The sequence below is a fragment of the Botryllus schlosseri genome, chromosome 16, assembly GCF_051294905.1.
Source record: "Botryllus schlosseri isolate E-star chromosome 16, Bs_hap1, whole genome shotgun sequence".
Classification (NCBI taxonomy): Eukaryota; Metazoa; Chordata; class Ascidiacea; order Stolidobranchia; family Styelidae; genus Botryllus; species Botryllus schlosseri.
The window spans coordinates 2,583,799-2,599,804 of record NC_137251.1 but is presented as its reverse complement, the minus strand read 5'-3'; the positions used below and the strand labels follow the sequence as shown (position 1 = coordinate 2,599,804).

Sequence of the window (16,006 nt, the reverse complement as noted above, 5' to 3'; positions counted from 1 at the left end):
GGCATAGCGACCTGGCTATGTAGCCCCTGGTAACGAAATGTAATTTTAATAATTGCACCTATAATCGCGGCGTCATTTGTCATTTTGCGCCAACGGCGATGAGGATTTTTGCTATTTTGAACTTTACCAGCGGCGATTGACTCATAAAAACTCTGCGACCTCTTCTACAAATCTATTGTTTTTTCAGACTAGAAAACTTGATTAATTGCGAGACCTTACGTAATTTTCTTACGTTTTTTATTATAATCAATACTCATAATTCACTACTACTATGACCACAATACCTACGATATGTAATTGTAAACTGTGCTTAGTGTGCTACTTCAGTACTTGACTGTTTTCCTTTCATAATAGAGAAGAATGGAAGGATCTAAGCCGCGAAGTCACCAAGCATGTTCCCAGGTTCGACGAGTCGAATATGATAGACGCAATCGCGACTAGTATCCATCAGGTATCTCATTTCATACCGGCATAACCGTGAACCGTGAGCCCAGGTATACAATATCAAGTTGTTCTAACGAAATCGGGTTAAATTCCAACTCTACACAACATTTACAATGTATGTGTTGTGTATGCTGTTGATGTTCTACACTTTTCTGATGGTCACACTGTCGCACTGTCACACTGTCGCACTTGCACTTTGTCAGTTACAAAAGTCCAGACTGACTTTCTGGAAGGGGAAGCATAGCAATATTTCGAGACATTTCGATTCCCGAATTATACTGTACGTGCTGGAGGAGCGCGTCATGTCACCAACCCATTTATTGATTGACAATCAGATTTATGTGGCGAATGGTTATCTTATCATGTTCAATCGGAGTGCAGCTGTCTGATTCGTGTAGACTGCAGATAATATTTCTCGGCATCGGGCCAAATCACCAAATTCGTCTTGCACATATCCGAATTCACATTCATGCTCATCTTCAATGCAAATGCATCAACTTCCGCATTGTGCGCTCAACTGTTATTTATTAAGGTCGGACTGATGCATTTCTGCGATCATGACAGCTACCTCCGCTATTTCGCTTTCCGGTGAGTACGTATTAATTCAATGGTCTGATTAGCTGACGCACTTACTTCACGGTAAGCTATACTGCGGCAATTACGTATACAAAAGTCGAGCTAGAACTTAAGTGGACCGTGCTCCAAGTCGGAAGTTCTGGATTCACCATGACCAATATCGGCCTGGGGTAAAATGAACATGTCCAACGATAAGAATCGATCACACATAGAAGTCGGAACACCATAAAACCAACACGACGACAGTAGGCCTACTGATTAGCCCCAATTACATTCATGGCTTAGAGTCAAGCTAATACTTCCTTTTGAAAGCAATGGTCATTTTCACCGGGCCGATATTCTTTATTATAATTTCTGAGTTTTAGAGGTCATATTGTAAGGGAACCGTTTACGTCAGTGGCTGATGAATCTTTTTAGACACGCCACCCTTGGTATTTAAGGTTATGACTGTTGAGAGACCTCTCAAATATGAAATTAGAACTATAAACAAATCAATGAATATTAGCTGGAGGTAAATTGAAGGAAGCTGAGAAAAATTTTCAGTTGAATAATTTGTGAAAAAGAATCATTTGTATAGGTAGCACGTATAGTAGCCTATATACTTATTTTCGTCATTTTGGTGTCTGATACCTTCTATTTCCTGAGTCGAGCTTGGCTCACGCATACCTGGCCATAAGCTAAATCAAAAACCAATGGCGCGCCGCCGTTCTAACTTCGATTTAAATCCATATGTTTCTAAGATCCAAAAGGTATGTTACACATTGCATATGGCATGACCTTATGAGCAAATATTTTATTTCTCCATAACGTTGCGACCTATTAACTTGACAGACAGACCATAACAGCATCAGATAAAACCCACAGCCCTACACGCATTCACTAGTTACTTCTAATTCAGAGACATATTCTGACCGGCGCAAGGTCCGGTATCAGTCACAATCTAGCATCGGTGTATGGATGCTACGATGCAGCTATGACATTTGAAATCGTATTGTAAAATTCAGATTATTGCCCTTGCTTAAACTTGGAAGTATCATCACATATTAAACTCATTCCGAGTTGAAGAAACTTCATTTCTCTCACGCCCCCTCCAGATGCTTTCACGCCCCCCCCCCTTTTAAGAGCCACTGGTTTACGCAGATCAGATAGCGATGGTACCTAGATAACCTCCAACACCGAGTTAGGACAGGAATATGTATCGACTGGAGTTGCAGTAATGTAACGTGCCACTACGCTTCTCGGCACCCCAGCCGCGCAGTTGGCAGTTAGTTGAAAACGTTAATAAACTCGAACTGACAAGCTAGACGAGGTTGAACGACACCTTGCGACATATGACCTCATTGAAAAGGTTTCGTAACGAGGCTGAATACTGTACTGAGGACCACAGAAGTCGTGTGTGCTGTAGTCCTACTAATGTCTACGAAATGACGTGCTGATTTGACCTTTCACACAGTTGACAAATTCGGGACTTCAGGTTTTAATCAGGATCTTACTGACGGTTGTGCTATCTTGATACTGCGTTATGAACAAGCCTATCCAGGTACTGAACTTCAGAACTGTAGCGAACAGTAACTTCACATTATTAATTTATTCCCCAATAGCTTTCCGCTGACTCTCACCAGTAGCGAAAGTCAGTACTACGGTTATTCAAAGTATATCTCATCATTTGTTCATAGTGTTATGGTTATCAATCCCATTTAAATTCATTCAAGGTATGGATCGATGGCAATGCGCGTGCCGTTCGAGCCATTCGAGAACGTCGACGACTGGGAAGGATTCGAGGAAGAACATGGCATTGACGCTAGAAAAGTAAAGAACGACCCCCTAAGGTTGATCAGGCAAAGAGATGTCCTCAGAACAAGGCAAGTACAGCGCGTGGCCATGGCTTTACCAGGGTCAGCTTTTATTTCTATATTATTTCGTCATCGGGAGAGCATGACGTGATTGGGGCTATGCAGAATCGAGTCGGCCAACCTGAATGATTCGATTCCTGAATCAAATATTACAGGTTATGACGTCATGATCATAAATGACGTGGAAATTTCAAATATTAACCTTTTATGCGGTCACAAAGAAGATAATCCCAGTTCCACACTGTGACCCTGGAAACGTACCAACCATCCAGAGGATAGTAACGACTTTTCTACGTGTCTCACTTATTGCTGGCTATAGCAGGGGTGACCAACCTTCCTGCCATTCACGGCCGCATTTCGACTACTGATGTAGCATGCGGCCGCATTCCAGGGCATAGTCGTGATGAACTAGCTGGACGCCAAATACTAGTGTTAAAGTGTCTGTGACCATTTCCGGTTAACTCCGGACTTTGCTTTTTATTCATATAGGCTAACTGTACGCACCAAAGTCGCGAGTGGCGACTGCTTGGTCATGCTACGGGACTGTCCAGTCTCCATAACTTTTTTTTTCATTTTCACTAATGAATTTCGTCATTATTATTAGTGGTTTCATATACTACTACCAAACATTTATCTTTTCTTAGCCCATGTGATCAGATTCACTGGTAAAGTTGATGGAGGGGGTGTTTTCTAAAATTTAGGGCAAGTTGAAGTTATAAATGATGATGCGTCTTCGGGCGGGCTAAATTGTTATTAGTCACTTTGTTGCAGTGACGTGCGGTGAGGTTCATGGCTGGTGAGGCACGCCCCCCCCTCCCACATACACACACAAACACGCACATAGCAATGGCAGCGGGTATAGAGAGCATTTTCTTTGCACACTGATAGCCGTTGCAATTCCATATTCTACAATACATGTAGGACTGTTCGCTATTGTGCTAAATAGGCTAGTTTAGACGGATAATAATCACTCTCTTCAAGTATCGGTATAAATTATTCGAAGCACATGAAAATAGCATCCTCAGTTTTAAATTTTTTTCAGTAAAAAAACACTAGATTTGCCGAATCTCGAAAGAAAATGCACTAGGACACTAGGTCAAGTCAAAATACACTAGATCTAGTGTAAAAACACTAGGAGTGGCACCACTAACCACAAACAACGACAAGGCATGCTATGTAAGTAGGCCTGTATCAAATACCACAAGTAGGTGTTATGGATATTGCAGATGAATACAGCATAAAGGACACAAACAATGACAATGCAGCCTATGCAAGTAGCTATCACATACAACAATATAACGTAGCTATGGATGGAAAATACATAACAGCTACGTAAGTAGGGGAACGTATCGGCTCCGCATTACGTATTGGCCGTCGCTACTATATAATTCCTACAAGACTGTTGGATTCCGAAATTGATAGAGCGCTTCACTGCGCTTCGATTGCCCAATTGTTAGCGAATAGTGCATGAGTCTGATTCGTTTGTGCCTCACCTGGCCATTGTTTCTCTGAGAGGGCATTGTCTGTCATAAAGCCGAATGTCATCTTCATTGCCGATTTTGGGGGTTCTGGTGCTCTGACACTGATAATATTTGAATTTTCGGAGTCAGTGTGACGATAGCATTTGATTGATACCATTTATTATAAATTCCGAGCTATTTATGATGAATTGCATTGCCGCAGGTGAGGCACGACCCGCCCGTGTCTAACCTGTGCCTCACCTCTCCTTTCGCGCTGTATTTTTTAATAATAATGATGCAAATTGATGATGCTGGGTGAAAAAAATGTTCAAATTTAGTTATTTATGAACATCGATGTAAAACATCAATAATCATCGAATCATCGAGGGTTTTCACGATTTTCACTTACTCGCACCTAGACGACAGGCGAGGCACTGCCTCACCTGCCTCATTGGACCGCACGTCACTGCTTTGTTGTATGCCGTTATTTCTTGACCTACCATCAGGATTGTAGGTATAGTGAGGAGCACAAGATTCGGAGTTTGTATTTCAATATGGGGCAAATCTGTACTGTGGGCTCTGATTGGAAAGGGCGCAACTATATATTAAAATTTAAAAATGAAGTCATATTGAATCGCGCGCAGCGCGAAGAAAATTTCAAGATCAGTTAAAGTCTCTCAAGAAATCGGGAGTCAATTCGTAAATTTAAATGGCATGTCGGCGGCTGCCAACACATACTAATTGAGTTATGTGTCCACGGCCGCACAAATTTCCTTCTACGGCCGCAGGAAACGTACCAACTATCCAGAGCAGTGCTTTTCAACTTTTTTGAGCTCCGTTCGCACTTTTTTTGTAAAATAAATTTCCTTCGAACAAACTAATCGAAAATTGTTATACAAAAAGAAGATGAAGACAGGCCTACTTAACAACATTTTCTTCAGATGTGCAACAAATTGGCTACTATAAAGCTCAAGCTATCAAGTGTCTCATTAAAAAGGCAACTTTTTTCGCTGGTATTTCTTTCAATTATTTCACTAAAACCCTTTTCAGCCAAACAATGTTGTTGAGAATTTGTACAACAACGTCTATTAGTGATTGGATGGCCAGGTCTTAAAATCTGTTCTGCACTCCTATCCAAAATGTAGCGTATTTTTCGCGATTCAAAGGTGCTTGCTGGCAGAAATCGCTTATGAGAGCTGACACAAAGGTACCGCGAGGCTCCAGTTTGTCGAAAGGATGAAAAACCCACATGTTGGTGTTGAGGCTTTTGCCTTATGTCTTTGGAACATAAGGTGCAAAACGATCAAGGAGAGCAGGCACATTAGAGCTCGCTACCTTATGATACGTTGCTCCAACTTCTGTCTCGCAAGTTTATGAGAATAGCAAATAACTTACGATACTGTGTGTTCTACTCTTTAGCTCAATCTAGCTTGAGAATGCATGACAGTTTATAACGGTAAGCAGCTTTTAGACTACCACCAAAATCTGAGTTTTTGTGGCATCTCAGGACCCGAGCCTCACCCATGAAAAGGAATTTATTTTTAATATTACAGTTGTATGCTACGATTTTACGGGCATGTATGACATGCAGAACGCGCACACCACAATTCTACCATCACAGCTCTACAAAACATGTCTGACGCACGCGATTTCAAATTAGGGCGAATTAAATTCCTCTGCGCATCGCAGTTGTACTACTGTCTACTCAGATGCAGGAACGGGACTATTCCGTGCCGACAACGGAGCATATCCAATCCATCTCGAAATTTTTGGCCATCCCGCATCGGTCATTTTTAGACCGAGGTTTTGTCGGCGCTTATGTTTTTGGCACTGCATTTTATCAGCGGTTTGTTCGCCAAACTTTACGTCTTCGTGTGCCCCGACGCTGAAAGGGTTGGCCTCGAAATGAACGAGTCTCATAGGCCTGATTCGCTTGTTGCACACCCCTACAGGCCTACACTAGTTCATCCCAACGGTCTTCGACCATGTTTTCCAGAAAAAACAGTATAACCAATCTTATCAAGAATTCTCATGATGAAGCCGTATTTAATGCGTGTCTCTCTTATTGGCTACAGTACCCAACACAGTGATCTTGGATATGTAAAAACGATCGCAGGAATTTTTGCAATAAATTCAATACATATTGCATACATATTAACAGATGGCTCTGGCACCGTATCGACCCAAAATTATACCCTTTGCGGTCCAAACTTTAATAACCCTTGAAGGGGTAAAGATTTTCGTTAAATTAACTTGCAAACGTGAATCTGTAATGATGGTATTTACTACTATCCTCGTGCCTCGCGCTAATCGAACATCAGTTATTACGAAAATATGATGATTGTTTAGCGAAAGAAAGCAGAAAGTCAATTTGACGTCATATTTTCAACCTGTCGCAGGCTCAGACTGGCTGATATACCGTATGTATGCCACTATAGAGATTGTAGAGATCTCCATACTGCCACTACACCAGCTTCCAAACCAGGCTCTTGGTCACGTAATAATTATAGTGCGGGAATATTAATTCACTACAGCTTGTGAGAGCTATACGTTTAGTGGTGCGTCGTATTAAGTTTTTACAATTGCGTCGCAACTACAAATGTAACACTGATCTCAAATTTCCTATTAGGTTCATTTGAATTATTCCACGTCAGAAAAGTTAACAATTAATTACGATTTTCATTCGCACTCGATCCGGATTTTCATTCGCACCATTCGCACCCGCTTCGTCATTCGCACTTGATCCGGATTTTCATTCGCACTATTCGCACCACCTTCGTCATTCGCACTGCAATTTTTTTCATTCGCACAAGTGCGAACCGTCACACAGGTTGAAAAGCACTGATCCAGAGGATATCGCTCGAAGCGCGACGAGTTTTTCTGCTGCCATAAATGCAACAAATATTACATACATCTTAAAAGATCTCTGTGGTGCCGTCTCGAACCAAAATTATACCCTTTTCGTCCCGTGTTTGGGTCGCGACCCATACTTTGAGAACCCCTGCTCTATGGAGATAATCTCAGTACTCGAATCATAGTGTACTGCCCTATAGTTGTGATGCGTACCAGCTAGGGCTGCATTTAAAACAAATCGTGTCTCAAAACACTTTGTTTAGAACACATTTTAAACAGTGTATTAGAAAAATGCTACAAAAACAAAATTGTATTTTTCAAAGGTGTATAATTATGCCATAATTGTGTAAATACTTTTGAAAAACATGTAATATAAGCCTACTGGCGATATTCCCGAAATAGTCGACGTATATATAGTTGGAACCCTCAAGAATAGATCGTCGTTGGTTCAACAGTTGTAGCACGTAGCTATAGATCGCTGGTACGGAATGGGTATTTTGACGATGGTGACCGCCGACAGTAAAAATGCTGCATAACGATGTATAGTCCTGCTGGTTAAAGGTATTTTTGGTCCGTTTAGGACAGTGGTCGGAAGCCTTTTTCGTCAAAGGAGCCACAATTGCCCTGTATTTTCAGCGGTCAACTCTAGTATCACCGCACCTGGGATCGACGCGATATCATTTTATCACTATGGCGTTTCAGGTCGTTCTTGAAGATATTTGGCGGTTTCATCCCGACCCCGGGCCTTGACCTGTCTCTCGCAAACACCGAATACAACTTCGGAATGGCCGGACCGGATTTGGCAGCCGCGAAGTTCAAAGAAAATTTGCGAATGCTAGACAAGAAGTTGAAGGTACTTTACTTTACGTCAGGGACGGGCAACATACGGCCCGAGGGTCGGTACGGGCCCGCGACGGTATTTTGAGCGGCCCGCAGAGAGTTTTCACCCTGAAAGTGAAATTCTAATCTGGAAGTACTGAAAAATATTTTATGCGTCACAGAATGAATCCAAGTTTATCAACTTGAGAAGTATGGTCATGAAACTACTTGTTCTGTTCGAGTCTGCATGTTCGATGTTCGAACAAACATTTTCGACCATCATGAACATTAACAAGACAATGCTGCGTTCCAATATAACGTTCACGTGCAGTCATTACTACGGGTTTCTACATGCGACACGCAGCCAGAGTTCAAAGAACTTGAGAACAACTTTGAGCGACCACAGATGTCTGATTGACTCCACCAGCTATTAAAGTACACTAGGTTTATCAATTAATTAACTACTGTTTTCGGTCTTTATCCTCAAACTTGAAGTTTAAATTCAATACAAAGCTGGATAAATGCGCGAATAATGTATCGAATCTGTAGCCTAATCCGGCCCGCCAAGTATTCATTTCCCTTATCAGACCCCCCGACAGAAGATGGTCGCCCCTGCTTCACGTCCTACGAAGGCTTGATACAGGCAGGGGTGGTCAAAGTAGAAGTAGAAGTATCGCTGTAGTAAAAGTAGGGACCTACTAGACATGTCAAAGTTGACGTGGAGATTTGAAGAATGCTCAAGTAAGTAGTTCCAAAAGATAGTTTTGGGCGAGACGTCGCATGGTTTGGCGAGACGTCGCACGGTTCAAGTCAGGGATATCTAGCACTAATAAATTCGTTATAGATATCCTTGTGATCAAGTGACCATTCGAGAGTGGCTTCAAAATAGCGGCGTAGATTTTTGTGACAATCGCAAAATGACAGACTGACACTGTTAATTCGTGCCATTGCCGAAAATACATTCAAAGAACTTCTTGGGGGTACACTACTTCAATATACAATTGAATGGTATATTCATGTGGAAATGAACCCCAATATTTCGGCTGACAATCGTCAGGGATAACTAGTAGAGAATTTTAAAGAACATCGTATATATCGTATCACAAAATATGACGCCACCGGCATGAAATTTCGAATAATCGGGACAAAGAGAGCGTACCATTTTAGATGGTACACGAACTCTTTCTGTAAGCAGCAGACTTTGTTGGCGTATTTTGATAAAAGTCGCTCCATCTGATTAGTGGTATGGCTTAGTGATACAGCGTCCGTGTTCTCGGTAGGTATGTTGTGGGTGCGACTCCGACCAGGTATGACGAAAGACTTGCTTGTAAAGCCCGTATCCACGTCTCCCCTGCCATATACACGCGGACCTACCGGGTTGTATAGAGAGTAATATAGTGATGCTGACTCGATAACCTTGTGTTTCATTCGAATCTACATTGTCCAAGCATTTCATCAATGAAACAAATGAGACCAAAAATTCTGAGCCAACAATTCGAAAAGTATCTTCGCGACATAATTCTTCTGTTGCGGACGATCTATTTTGAGATGTCTCTGCTCAATTATCAGCTGGATTAACCTCGAAGTCTTGCTTCTTTCTTTTGCCATCACCAATTTTCTTTCAGTGAAATCCTTTTTTACGGCCAAACGCATTTATAGTCGACTTCTTGCTGCCCATGTTACAAATAACAGATAAATCTTAATACATCCAAATACCCTATTTGTGCAGACGAAAAACATATACTCCCCTCCTTCCTGCAACAAAGCCAGCTGGCTGTACCGGTTTCAATACTCAATACTTCTCCGCATGTCCAATGGATATTGTTCAGGCTCTGTAATACTAGGGTTACCATACGTCCTCTTTTAAGAGGATTTGTCCTCTTTTTTGACTCTTTTGAAAGTGTCCTCGGAGGACGCCCTTCTGTCCTCTTTTTTGAGATTTTGTCCCCTTTTTTGAGAATTTTGGTCATATCTATAACAAAATCCGACTGAGATGCCGTAAATCAGCACCGAAGTGAAGCTCCGGCGGGTATTTCGGGTGCTGAGCGGAAAGTTGACTTTTTTTTAGTCAACCGACCACGAAGGGGGTAAAATTTACCATTTTTTGAGAATTCTCCTCTGGTTTTGCTAGTCTTAAAATTCTGAAAAAGTGTCCTCTTTTTAGATTTCCAAAATATGGTAACCCTATGAAATATACATTAGTGAGTGAGAGTGAGTAGTAGTAGCAGTAGTAGTAGTAGTATGCAACGAATACGAGCGAGATAGTGTAATGCAGTTTTGGGAGGACTCGAGTCATGACTTGACTCGAGTCAGACTCGAGTCACTTTTTCGTATGACTTGACTTGACTCGAGTCACTTTGCTAAAATGACTTGACTTGACTTGACTCGGCGTATCAGAAATGTGAATTGACTCGTGACTCGGAGCAAAATCCCACGAGTCAATTTCAAGTCATCAAGTAATCGGTGTCGATAAAAATCACTGTATCTTACAATGTTCGGATTGTTCGCGCAACGCTGGTGTAACCCGTGAGAGCGACCAATCATTCAATGATCGTGCGTTTTACTGAGACTGCATTGTTCTCTCACAAATCAATTGACCACAATCGAATTGATCGAAGCTTACAGCTTACGTTGTCGAAACATAGTAGGCCTACTAAAGTGATTTAATAGTAAATTTATATTTCTGTTCTCCGTGCTTATCTTACTCAAAACTCTTGTTTTATTGAAATTGAAATCGAAATACTCCTCAACCATTGGCGCAGACTTGAAGTGTATCATAGCAATATGTATAAATGAGTAATGTATTACATCTTATCAATTAGTTTCTCTATTCTCTATCAAGGCTGACAACTATTCACTGAGGTTATGCAATTATTACATAGTTTAACAGTTCTACGTATATGTGAGCGATACATCTCCTTATTGCGTATATATTTAACTCTACATTCGCTCATCAATGACCACTCAATCTGTAATTCAGACAGCTAGCAAAATACAATGATGTAATCATGCTTCATGCTTCGAAAAGGCAACATGACTTGAATTGTGACTTGACTCGTGACTTGACTTGACTTGACTCGACTTGACTCGAGTCACCTCCAAAAATCGAGTGACTTGACTTGACTCGAGTCACCTTCGAAAATCGATTGACTTGACTTGACTCGAGTCAAAATGTGCAATGACTCGAAATGACTCGTGACTCGAAGGTAGTGACTTGATCCCAACACTGGTGTAATGGTGATGCGTCCGGCATCTTGATCGATAGGTCACGGGTTCGATTCCCGGCCGGGTCAGACTGGAAAAGTGGTGTCTGCATGGAAGAGAAAAACGGTGGTGCAGACTAGATGACCGCATCGCATCTCCGTCGTCAAAGCATCTCGATGGTGCAGGCGTAAAATAATAGTAATTACCCCTCTCTCTCTCTCCCTCTCTCTCTCTCTCTATACTTTTTCGGAGTATTTAATAGGACGAAAGCAGCCTTGACTTCAATTTCAATTTCTACTAAATTTGTTTATCCTGACCCGGGTCAATCGATCGGTTGTTGTCTTGGAGTTTCCTTGTGTGTAGTTTTCATTGAATTTTACATATTTTTGCAGAATATGGAGTCAGCTTTACCGATATCCACCAATCCCGGGGAACACCGGGGCGAAGGACTGAGATTGGTGCCGCTGGAGGAAATAGTTCGCACCGTGTGCTTCTAGTTTTAAAATGGGAGATTTGCTGGCAGTGGAAACGAACTACTAATTTGCCTTCTGCTAAGCTAAACGCATACTGGTTTTTGCCGAAATTCTGATGTCACGACGGCATTGACGATTGATGGTTATTTTGCGAAGTCTATATTTGACTTGCACATTCTTGCGTTCCATAATCAGAAACAAAGATATTCCTACATTTATTCGTCATTTGTTCAGTTATTTCAGTTATTTCGTGTATTGAAATATATTAGTCTTCTATTACTAGCGTGCCTTCCTTGGAGGCAATATTATCAACGATTGAGTCAGAGAGCTCCGTCTAATTTTGGATCGTGACGGTTGAACCACAATCTGTCTGTTACACCGCAATTACGATTGGCGTCTCGGTAATGGTATTGGTAAAATCTATATCTCTTCATACCCTTCAGCAAAGCTACACCCATGTCAATGTTAGGAAAGTGATTTGTGTCATATCTGACGTATATATCGATTGATTCTGCAGCATGCATACTGTACAGTGCACATGTCGTGATTTACAATCGCACAAAATTATCTGATATGATGATTTTCTATATGATTCGAGGTATACAAGTAATTTCTTTCCACGAATATGCAGGTTGTCCTACCTATATTCTTAGAATTGTCCATCATATTTGTATGCTAAGAGACTTGAAAGTATGTTAGAGGCGGAAAAGCTGTTAAAGCACGTAAAAATGTTTCATTTAGGACAACTGTATCGTGTTATACTAATTCTTTTGCTAACTGTTTCTTTTATAATCAAAGAGACTTGGTTCGAATAACCTGTATACCGTACGATATACATACGGGATACAATACTGCAAGAGTTCTTAAACTCTTTTCACCGCGGACCCTGGACTATTTTGGCTGGTTTGCATGTACCCCCTTCGTGATCTAGTGCAATAATATTTATTTTGTGAACTGCATTAATTGAACATAACGCAATACATGTTAACATAATGTTTGATCTATTGTTCTCCCTAACGACTGGATCAGGACAAAATCGAGTACCTGACTAATTAAGCGTTCGAGTCGAATAATCGAGTACCATTTATTATGACATCATATACGTACTAAGAATTATTTACAAGTTCAAATCTGTACCATGCACACAATCAGAATGAAAATAACAATTTACAATTACCAAAACTAAATATGTCCATATTTGATAGCAATATTTACCATAGCGATGACTGTACCCTGTAGCGCCTTCGCCTAACAAAAGGATCGTTTCTATGAACGTGAACATGCGTAGCGTCATGCTAAAAACAACACATGCTTTCGACACTGTGGTAAAATCAATGGAATCATGCAACACGCATGTCATCATGTGCAACCAATCGGTGTCTTTGGCCTTTTGTGACCCCCAAAAGGGGCCTAAGAGTTCCGCGGACCCGAGCGTAGAAACATCATGCATACCAGATTGAGAAAGTTTAGAATTTTGTGGACTCAGCCTGGTTACGTTGAGAGTGATAGCCTTGCGTTTGCATAAATTGTATGCCCAGTGACCAAATCCGCGAAATCAAATGTTTGAAATCTAATCAGAGCACGGGTGCTGTCATTTGCATTGCCCAGACTAGAAACATTCATTGTTTAAATCAGTGGTCTTCTTTTCTCCTGTGTCCAATAACACTCTACCTCAATAGCTGATACGGCGTCGGCGATGTTAATAGCATTCCATGGATGAAGAATTAGCTGATATGAATGGGCAATTGGGCATATTGCCTTGGCGTGCAATGGTTCAAACATTTCCAAGACGAAGACGCTTAGAAAACGACTTGGGACTTCCCCATAAGATATTGCTTTACATTCAGATAGTTTTCCAGCAAGTCCCATGTCCAGCTAACCCCAATATCGATTCTTTAGCCGCTGAAAAGTTGTCAGGTATTGCGCGCAGTTCATAGTTCAAAACAGAAAGAAAGTGATGATCATGATATGTTTTGTAATATTTGTTTGTTTTTTAAATATAATTTCTTTTATGGCAACTGTGCCCGTCGCGTGTTAGAGAGCACGGCGCTGTGCTAACGTAAAGTTTTTAAAAACGTGTAATTGTTAAACGTCCCCAGACCCCTCTGCATATCCATTACCGCCGCTATTGTCAACGAAATTTGTCATTTACCGCATGTCGCATAGCCTAAAACTTCATGTCTTGCTGCTTCAAGGCGCGGTAATGACCGAGGTCGAAATGTCAATTTCTATAAATCATGAGTATGGGTTGGGTACTCAATAATCAAGATATTCGGCAACATTCGGCAAAAAAATTAATTAAACCGCATAAATTTCAAAAAATACTCCATATAATTTATGTTCGTTCACGAGATAATTTTGGGCCCCCTTCGAGCTCGTCCCACCCCAATTACGGGATTTCGGGTGCGGCAGTTACGGTCCTGCACTAATGTCAAGTCACGATATTACCAGTTCCCGGCGATGTGGTTTTATACATCGAATACCGCTATTTATTGTAATAGACATGTTTTCATTGTATTTTAGAGGCAAAAGTCACGTCGCCGATTCCCTGTAAATCGTGGAGACTAAGTGAAACCTGTTAGGATGTCGGGAAAGGCGATTTCATCGAATGGAAATGTGGATGAGTCCTCTGCAACCGCAGTGAGACCACCTGCACTCAGGTGAGGCAAATTCCGCAATGACCAGAACTGCTACAATAAGCAACCACCTTCACGTCTTACCAACGTGATTCTAAGTCCCATATTAATATTATTACGGCCTAGTCTTGTAATCATGAAGAAATTATTATTAGGGCCTATCGATGAGGTTAAGATAAGTTCCTCTACCAAACCTATTCTAATTTATAGTTAATTACGTAGTTTTAATGCCGTTCGTTTCAACTTTAAGGATCTTAAGAAAAGGATGATTACCTACATATTTTCGTTCAGTCAAGAAGCAATCAGCAAAAAGTATGGAATCGATCCAAAACTACCAATACCATTGCTACCCCCAGACGACATCTTCGATTACGATGACTGAACGTAAACGCAAGAAATGATTAGCAACATGGACCACATGAAGCTCTGGCAGCCGCGTCCTTGATCGTGGAAATTTTTGCGTCCTGAGGAATTCCGCCTCACATGCTGTCTGTACTATAAGGCCTATTCACTGTTTCGTTTCAATATATGAATTTTTTTATATTATTCAGCGTCTGTTATTTTGTCTTATGACTTGCGTAAAGCGCATACTGTAAGAATTATAGGTTACTGTACTGCAGAAGGGAACAGTTTTGTTCTACTGTTTTACGGATTACGGATTGTACGCTGCTAATTTACATGTAGAATAGTATCAAATACTTGATGACTTTCGATCCAAAAGTTATATACAGCAAGTCAGAAAGTTATTTACGTATTAACTCAAAGCCTAATTTACATGTTGGCATCATCCAAATACTCATGGATCATTTGTTACCTGGATTGCGGCATTCCACAGACGGACTCGCAAACGTGTTACAGAAATCCACAGAGTGTTGCAAAGCAATGCTTTTCTCATGAAAAATATCCCAAATTTATGCGGTGTAGTTTATGCCTACTGCTTCAGCTAGGCGATATAGTTGTGACGAACTGAACTAAGACAGACCGTATCCAAAACAATCGTTGACCCTGCAACCCATAATTAGAATAATGTGCGGATTGCAAGAGACATTCTCATCCCATAAGTTCCGAGACGCTAGAATACTCATTCAACTTAACATATGATCCAGAAATTACTAATTATGCCGCGTACGTTTAGGTATTATAAATTATAAATAGAATACTACGCAAATAACAGAAAAAGTGCAAGTGCGAAACATACATGCAAGTACGATCATTCGCACTCATAATGCTGCGTCAAGTAGGCCTATACGGGCACGGGAGTGTCGAACGTACGGCCCTCGGACCGCATCAGGCACACCAAATCATTTCATCTGGCCCATGAAGCAATTCTGAGTATATGGAAAATTATATGTATCTACATTATGCAGCTTATATCCAACATATGTTGCGCGTTTTAGTAAGGAATACTTTCTCGTAAATAAGATCTCAAGACAGTAGACGTCGAACATCGGCCATAGTTAGGGCTGGGCACAATGATTCGAGTACTCGAATCTGAATCGAGCAGTAATTTCCATGATTCGAGTCGAGTAGTAAAAGACGATTTTTTCGAGTACTGAAATGCTACACTCCTCGCTACTGAAAGTTAAATTATCAACGGGAATTATAGTTTCGATGCAATTATCCCCTCTGAAAGCCTTGAAATCTTGATTGGCCGTATCGCAGCATACGAAACATATAGTACAAAGCTA

At 41.0% G+C, this 16,006-nt stretch overlaps 1 protein-coding gene across 1 annotated transcript in view; it reads left to right on the top strand.

The window, feature by feature from the left end:
• LOC145458471 (uncharacterized) overlaps positions 1-12,682 on the top strand; it is a 31,894-nt gene extending 19,212 nt beyond the window's left edge. The window contains exons 10-14 of the mRNA XM_080336845.1: positions 355-451; positions 977-1,032; positions 2,733-2,882; positions 7,889-8,039; positions 11,602-12,682. Of these exons, the coding sequence (XP_080192971.1) occupies positions 355-451; positions 977-1,032; positions 2,733-2,882; positions 7,889-8,039; positions 11,602-11,706 (559 nt within the window). The 3' untranslated portion in view covers positions 11,707-12,682. The remainder of the gene's footprint in view (positions 1-354; positions 452-976; positions 1,033-2,732; positions 2,883-7,888; positions 8,040-11,601) is intronic.
• Positions 12,683-16,006: the final 3,324 nt, after the last annotated feature.